The sequence below is a fragment of the Hyla sarda genome, chromosome 2 (genome assembly GCF_029499605.1).
Source record: "Hyla sarda isolate aHylSar1 chromosome 2, aHylSar1.hap1, whole genome shotgun sequence".
In the NCBI taxonomy this organism is placed as follows: domain Eukaryota; kingdom Metazoa; phylum Chordata; class Amphibia; order Anura; family Hylidae; genus Hyla; species Hyla sarda.
In genome coordinates this window covers 501,088,429-501,097,036 of record NC_079190.1, presented here as the reverse complement: position 1 = coordinate 501,097,036, position 8,608 = coordinate 501,088,429, and the positions used below count along the sequence as shown (strand labels likewise).

The 8,608-nt window shown below is 44.0% G+C and overlaps 1 protein-coding gene across 1 annotated transcript; it reads left to right on the top strand.

Annotated features, from left to right (window-relative positions):
- Positions 1 to 3,907: 3,907 nt before the first annotated feature.
- Positions 3,908 to 4,810, top strand: LOC130357520 (gastrula zinc finger protein XlCGF8.2DB-like; the record flags this gene model as incomplete). Its single annotated transcript, XM_056560217.1, has 1 exon — positions 3,908 to 4,810. A coding segment is annotated over one exon (903 nt), but the record flags the coding sequence as incomplete, so codon positions are not given.
- Positions 4,811 to 8,608: the final 3,798 nt, after the last annotated feature.

The window sequence follows — 8,608 nt, the reverse complement described above, 5'->3', positions numbered from 1 at the left end:
GAGGCAGGAGACTCAGTGTTTCCCAACCAGGTTGCCTCCAGCTGTTGCAAAACTACAACTTCCAGCATGCCCGGACAGCCAATGCTGGGAGTTGTAGTTTTGCAACAGCTGGAGGCACCCTGGTTGGGAAACACAGGATAGATGTCATATTTACCAAAAACAGCTTATCTTATTCACATCACACTCCGTGTCGGTGCTGGGCAGGAGGCGCTGAGCTGTCACGGTGCCCCATCTCCCCCTATACACTCTGCACTAATAAACAAGCCCAGAAGCAATGAATAGACGGGCGCACAAGACCCGACAACATTACCTGAGCCGGAGCGCGGCAAGGTAAGGAAATATGAATAATACAAAAAGCAGGAGGAGGAGTGTCTGGGCCCGCAGGAGCCGCCGCTGGTCAGTGTTTTAAAGTGGCCGCGGCATGGCTGCTGATCTTTAACAAGTAGCCGGCGATGCGGCCACTTTAAACAGTTTCTACTGAGCAGCCATCGGGGGGGGGGCCCCCTGGGGGATGGGGGCCCTAGGCAATTGCCTGGATTGCCCCACCCTAACGCGGGCCCTGTATTTAGTTTAGAGACCACGTCAACAAAAGAGCTGGGCAAGGTATATAGGGGATTAGTAGGGGTCTAATTCTCCCCCTAAGAGCAGGGAAAATGGTTGCAAGAGATAGGACAGATAGAGATTGAGGAATGGGGGGTGGCTTCTAAGAATATTGTGCATTCATCATTAAATAGGAATCACATAATTTCGATGATAAAACTGGCCCACAGGATTCCATATACACCTGGGTTCTTATATAATATAGGAAAGTGAATTGACTCACAATGCCAAACTGAAGAGGCGGACTTGATCCATATGGTATGGGGTTGCCCTAAGTTAAATGAATTTTGGAAGGAGGTCTATAAAATAAGTGAGAAAGTGAGAAGAAATTTGGGAAACGAATAAACTTTGATGTTAAAACAGCCATTCTAGGGATAGGATTAAAGAAGGAGGTAAGAAATAGTGTGGTATTAAAGGTCTATAAAATGGCAAGAATATTAATATTGAGGAAATGGTTCGCCCCAGAAGGGCCAAAGGTGCAAGAATGGAAGCATGAAATAGAACAGATAAAAAGATCATAACGGATGGCCAATGTTCGTTAATTTAACGGGAATTCTGTTAAAATAACGAACATTGGCCCCTTTTGACTGCCGTTATCAGGAGTTTTGAATGGGAGAGCATGACGGGGATCATTTACAGTATGATAACGGCAGTGTGAAAGAGGCCTAATATGTTGTATGTGATATAATATGGAGAATTACATCTATGTGAGATAAAGATGGAGAGTCCTGTGTATGGTGTCATGTCTGGAGAGAATGTCCCTTATCAGGAGACAAAATGCTGATTGTTTCCCCTGATTATCATATGAAAAGGTCTTGGAGTATCCCCGGTATCTCTTACAGATGTAAATAGGGGTGTGGCCAATATGTCTCCACCCTGCAATACAATGTGTAAATGAAGGCTGATCCCAGGAGGCCATAGAATGCTAAAACTGGTTGGACAGGTTCTGGCCCCATCATTCTTACTTTACATATTATAGGTGGGGGAGGGGAGGCCAATCTGATGGGGAAAAGGGTATAAAAGACCCCAACATGGCTCATATGGGGGGAACTTACCAGGAGAATATACTTGGGACACTGGAGACACTGACTGGAGATAGAGACCTGAGTGTGTGGAGGGTCCATGTATGGTGACTAAAACATCTCTGAGGTGACTGTAAGTTGAAAGAATTATATGATATTGTAATTGTTTCATATTTGTTGTTTATGCCGTGTGTATATTGTATGTGGGCTGGTAGGGTTGTGTCCAGGACGGCTTTTTAGTCCCAGTCTGGCCCTGTCTGCAGCCATCACTGGACCCCACAATAATTGTAGGAAAGAGACTGGGATGATTGTTGATCCTATGTGATCACCACTTGAGGAGATCCTTGTGCAGATTGGTTCATACCTTCTACGGGGGATGTAACACTCACCTGGATAGAAGATAAACTAAGGTTCCTTTATGTTTTTTTCCTCAGGTCTATAATATGGAATCTTTGCAGGAAAGTTCTAGAGGAACAATGAGTGGACTAGAAAACCCCATATCAGAGAATGGTAAGAGCCTTTCATACATCTTATGTTTTATTCTGTCATTATAAATTGCAGACTGAGGTTCCTTAAGATATTTCTTCCTGCTTTTTAGTGGTGGAGATGTATATTGTATAGATAGCGCAAATCATAGACAGGGAGTGGGCGCAGGGCAGAACACAGGTCAGGGAGAGAAAGTGACGCGTTTCAGGTGTTCATATCGCCCTTAGTCATACTAAAAACTATCTGTCCGCAGCCATGTGTATATAAAGATCACATGATCTCCTACCAATAGGATTTGAAAGCATGTTTACCCTTCACATACATGATCATAAGAGAGAAAAGTATTATAGTATTATAAATATATAAGTAAACATTTTGGTCTTTTTTTATTCTTATCTTGGCTATTTTTGCTCAGCTTGCTGGGTGCTGTAGTACCTTACATGTTTTGGTATGCTTTTCTGTCTGAAGAGTATTGCAATTCTCTGTATTGTTTGTGCCTTTCTTCTCTTGTGATTGTGTATTTAAAGAGTTAATATTTTCTTCAATCCTACGGTAAGAAGATCATGTGATCTTTAGTCCTACATGGCCGGGACCTGATAGTTTTTAGTATGACTAAGGGCGATATGAACACCTGAAACGCGTCACTTTATCTCCCTGACCTGTGTTCTGTCATTTTAATGTAATGGAATAAAGAATCTTGGATTTCATCCTATATCTCTGCTGGATCTTCTTGTTCTTATATAGAATCTGTTCCATGTGACTTGTAAGTATCTAATATGATGTTAGTATTCAAGAGGGGATCAAACATATAAGTCTGGTCACTATAGGCCTTTAGGTGTAACCTCTCTTCTGGGTAAAATCTTTGAAGGTTTTCTAAGAGGTTCTATCCTGAGGTATCTCAGTGACAATAACCTTATCACACACATCAGTATTGGTGTATGAGGGATCGGTCCTGTCAATCCAATCTGATCACATTCAATGAGCAGGGCCATTCTAGTTGTCTTTGATTCTGTGAGATACAAAGGGTTTAAAAATATAGGAAGATATGTGTTAATAACTGACTATAAGAAACAGTGAGGGGTATTAAACCCTTTCTATCCCATCATGTACTATAATAATATGGTGGTATTAAGGTGCATGGAGCGGACTTAAGAGCTGAGTCTTCTCTATACATGGTGGGTGCTGGATGTGTGAGGACTTGTTCACTTCATGATTTTCCCTTATGTAACTTGTATACATTGGTATCTTATCAAATTTAAAGGCCAATATATATATATATATATATATATATATATATATATATATATATATATACATGTATTGACATGGTCCTATGCACTCTATTACCCCAAACATAGTTAACTAGTGACAAGTATTGGCCATTTTCTTCATGTATTTGAGTTTTTACCAGGACATAAAATTGTATCAGACTACACTTCTGGTAAATACATGTATATGTGTGGGAAATGGGCTGAATGTAGTCACCTGTCCTGAGATATAGAGATTTTATTATCTGACCACAAATCTGCACATTTCCTCTAAATACCAACCGAGCAATAAGTTTAGTTTAGAAGGGGTGTGAATCATAAGCTCAGGGGGTGTGAATGTGAGGTCAATGTAAATCTCCATAAGATTCAACCCCCGGAGCCTGAGATTCACTCCCCCTTGTATAAGAAAGATACCGGAAAAGTTTGTTTTCTTTATATTCTGTAAGTAACTAGAAATAAGTGATCCTGTTATCTACATGTGTTGACTGTATTGTGTTTTACTCATTGTATTGATTTTAACATTGATCTCATACAGGAGAGAAGACATTTTCATGTCCGGAATGTGGAAAATATTTTAGTAAGAAATCACATCTTGTAACTCATGAGAGAACTCACACAGGAGAGAAGCCATTTTCATGTCCAGAATGTGTGAAGTGTTTTAGTCAAAAATCAAATCTTGAAAAACATATAAAAACTCACACAGGAGAGAAGCCATTTTCATGTCCAGAATGTGTGAAGTGTTTTAGTCATAAATCAAGTCTCATGGAACATATGAGAACTCACACAGGAGAGAAGCCATTTTCATGTCCGGAATGTGTGAAGAGTTTTACACAGAAATCAAATCTTGTGGATCATATGAAGATTCACACAGGAAAGAAGCCATTTTCATGTCCAGAATGTGGTAAATATTTTAGTAAGAAATCACATCTTGTAACTCATGAGAGAACTCACACAGGAGAGAAGCCGTTTTCATGTCCAGAATGTGTGAAGAGTTTTAGTCAAAAATCAAATCTTGAAAAACATATAAAAACTCACACAGGAGAGAAGCCATTTTCATGTCCAGAATGTGTGAAGTGTTTTAGTCAAAAATCATATCTTGTGGAACATATGAGAACTCACACAGGAGAGAAACCATTTTCATGTCCTGAATGTGTGAAGTGTTTTACGCACAAAACAAATCTTGAAAAACATATGAGAACTCACACAGGGGAGAAGCCATTTTCATGTCCAGAATGTGTGAAGTGTTTTAGTCATAAATCAAGTCTCATGGAACATATGAGAACTCACACAGGGGAGAAGCCATTTTCATGTCCGGAATGTGTGAAGAGTTTTACAGACAAAAGAAATCTTTTACATCATATGAAGACTCACACAGGAGAGAAGCCATTTTTTTCTGCTTGGAATGCGATAACTGTTTTACTACATACACACTAATGAGACCAATGTGTGGAGGATAAATTTAAATTCATTTACTCATAGACCAACTAAGAAGGGGGTTCAACGAAATCCTATTTTTCCTACATCAATTAAAATGTTTGTACTTTATTTTTAGTCTTGAACTCACACACCAAGTGATTAAAAAAGCCGGTATAGCCTAGGATATCTGAGTCACAATGGTTAGAAGTTAGACCTCCGCTCATTATGTATGACAATATACACATTCAATAGCGTCTGCAGCTCGCCATGATTTGCATATATATGTATAGAGGCTATCCTACTTATTAAAAACTAACTGTTCAGGTCCCCCCTCGACAGTTTTGCCATGTCCGTGGCTTTATCAAGAGGTCCGGGACCTCTTAATAAAGCCATGCATGTAACTAAACTGTCGAGGGGGACCTGAACAGTTAGTTTTTAATAAGCAGGATAGCCTCTATACATATATATGCAAATCATGGCGAGCTGCAAACACTATTGAATGTGTATATTGTCATATATAATGAGCGGAGGTCTAACTTCTAACCATTGTTACTCAGATATCCAAGGCTATACCGGCTTTTTTAGTTCAAAACTAAAAATAAAGTACAAACATTTTTAGTGGTGTGGGAGAAATAGGATTTTGTTGGACCACCTTCTAAGTTGGTCTATGAGTAAATTAGCTGTTTTACTACGAAATCACATCTTGTTATTCATCAGAGAACTCACACAGGAGAGAAGCCATGTTCATGCTTGTAATGTGCAAATGTTTTAGGCTGAAATCACATGTTTTTAAACATCAGATGATTCACATAGGAGAGAAACCATTTTCATGTCCTGAATGGACAAAGTATTTTACTAATAAAACAAGTTGTTATGCCGAGCGCTCCGGGTCCCTGCTCCTCCCCGGAGCGCTCGCGGCGTTCCTCTCTCTGCAGCGCCCCGGTCAGACCCGCTGACCGGGAGCGCTGCACTGACACTGCCGGTGGGGATGCGATTCGCATAGCGGGACGCGCCCGCTCGCGAATCGCATCCCAAGTCACTCACCTGTCCCGCTCCTTAGGGCGTGCGTGCGCCAGCTCTCTAAGATTTAAAGGGCCAGTGCACCAATGATTGGTGCCTGGCCCAATAAGTCTAATTAGCCTCCACCTGCTCTGTCATTTTTCCAGCGTCCTTTGAGCTTTGAGCTTTGTGCTTCATAGACCCAACTTAGACCCAACTGCTTTATTCAAAGAAAAAGCCCCAACTGCTTTTTTCAAAGCACATATCTTTGTTTTTTTGTCTAGGTTAGTGTAGATTAGTGTTAGATTTCTGTGTAGTTAGTTTAGGTGTAAATCTCTTTAAGGTAGGTTAATTTAGTGTGTGTTTAGTTTGTGTGTTTTGTGTTAAAAAAAAAAAAAAGAAGAAAAAAAATTAGGTTTAGTTTTGTTTAGTCATAGATTAGTTTGTGTAAGTAGAGTTATTGTTTAGTTTATATTAGTTTAGTATTTGTTTTCATCGTCCGTGTCAGCGTCTGTCTGTTAGCTTAAAAAAACAAAAAAAAGTTTAGTTTTAGCTGTTAGTTTAGTTTTAGTTCCAGTTTAGTAGTTGTTGTCTGTGTCCTTGTCTTTGTGAAAAAAAAGTTAGTTGTAGTTTACATATCGTTTAGTATTTGTTGTCATTGTCCGTGGCTGCATCAGTTAGTGTAAAAAAAAAAAAAAGTTTTAGCTGTAGTAGTTTAGTTCTTCTAGTTTAGTAGTTGTCTGTGTCCTTGTCTATGTCTTTGTCCTTATGAAAAAATAAAATAATTATTGTAGTTGAGTAGTCTTTGTCTACGTCTTTGTCTGCGTGCTTGTCTTTGTTTTTAAATAAAAAACATCTTACATTCCCCCCCAATAAAGTTTCACCCCCCCCATCAGCAAGTATGAGCAATAAAAGTGGCCGTGGCAGCAGGGGTAGGGGAGTTACTCCCAGTGCTGTGTCACTGCCAGCACGGGGTAGCTCTCGCGCCCCTACAAGTGGATCAGGTGGAAGGGGAGTCCGCCTGATCCGTGATTTTTTTTCCGCGGGCAGCCGCCCGATATTAGCATCTCAGGCTCCGATAGTGGTGGAGTTTATGGGGCACAGCAGTGCCACGGAGTCCTCAGTTCCGACTCCCAGCAGCCCCCACAGCAGCACCGCCAGTACACCGGTGGTGCCTTTAGGACCTACCCCCAGCCCCCAAGAGTCAATCCTCTTACTGTTTGACAGCGACAGTGAGAGGGAAATCTTGGGGGAGGACCTGTATCAGGCAGACATCCAGTTCTGTCCTGATGCTCAGGACCTTTTGGAAGGGATAATGGAGGAGGAGGAAGGGGTACCTGCTGTCAGTACCCCAGAGACATCCCTTCCAAGTGGTGCGGGTTTTTTTGGGCAAGAAATCTAGTCAGACCCAGGCGTCAGTGAGGGGACAGCAGAGCCAGGTTAGCTGCTCCATGTCAGCTGTTTCCCTCAGCAAACCACAGTTTAGCCCTCAGTCTGACATATCTGGGGGCGAAGAGGAGGGTGACCCAACATGGGTGCCACCTCCCTTGTCAGTTCACAGTAGCAGTGACGAGGAAGGTAGGCACCCTGGGGAAACGGTGCACCAGGTCACCAGGGAGACCAGCGTCAGGGTCTCCCCTGGTGATGGTAGCAGGAGTTGTCAGCAGCAGCAGCAGCCAGCTCCACCTGTGCGCACCGAGCCCGAGCAGGTGCAAGTCAGCATCACCCCATCTGATAGGAGGGGGTGCTGAAGTCACCTGTCTGGGCTTACTTCACCCTGGCAGCAGACAATCCTACCATAGCCATCTGCCAGCTTTGTCGTGCCAGGGTGAGGAGAGGGAAGTTTTTGGCTCGGCTGGGTACCACAGCTCTGACCCAGCATCTCCGAGTCAACCACTGGCGGGAGTATGAGCGGATGAGGGGTGGTGGTAGCAGCGCCACCACCAGTGTGCAGGCTACAGCAGCCCCTGCCACACCCTCACCTGTTCCCATTAGTTCATGCTCCCCCCCTCTCTCTGGTAGAGGTACTGGTAAAGGCAGCCAGACCTCTTCCTCCATTGCACCCTCCTCTTCAGTGTCCTGCACTGCCGTCCGGCGCCAGCCGTCTGGGAATGTATCCCTGTTGCTGGATCACGCTGTCAGCGACAGGGTGCATCTCACAATGGATGGCTGGACCAGCAGGCAGGGGCGATACATCAGCTTCACGGCCCATTGGGTTTCCCTCCAAGGTGCCGGGGAGGGATCGGCGGCATCAGATTTTGTGGTGCCGCCCCGGGGTGTCCAGGGGAGAACTGCTGGTCTCCCTCAAGCCACTGTCTCCACAGCTGCTGAGCCTCCCAGCAAGCGTCCCCGTAGCTACTCAAGTGTGGGGCACGTGCGCTGTCAGGCCGTGCTCCAGCTTGTTAGCTTAGGGGACCGGAGACACACTGGACATGAAGTGCTGACCACACTTCAGGCTCAGGTCCAGAAGTGGCTGACACCCCGAAGGCTCCAGGCAGGTATGGTTGTCTGAGACAACGGCAGCAAGCCACTTTCCGCCCTCCATGCTGGCAGTCTGACTCACGTGCCCTGTCTGGTACATGTCCTCAACCTTGTGGTGCAGAAGTTCCTGCACACCTATCCCGGGTTGTGCTAAGGGTACGTAGGATTGCCAGCCACTTCATGCGCTCCCCAACCGCTGCCGCGTCCCTGTCCAAGTTGCAGCAGGACAACAGCCTGCCCCCTCACAGGCTGATTGTGGACAGTGTGACGCGGTGGAACTCCACCCTCCACATGCTGGAGAGGTTGTGGGAGCAGCGAAGGGCGGTGAGAGAATAC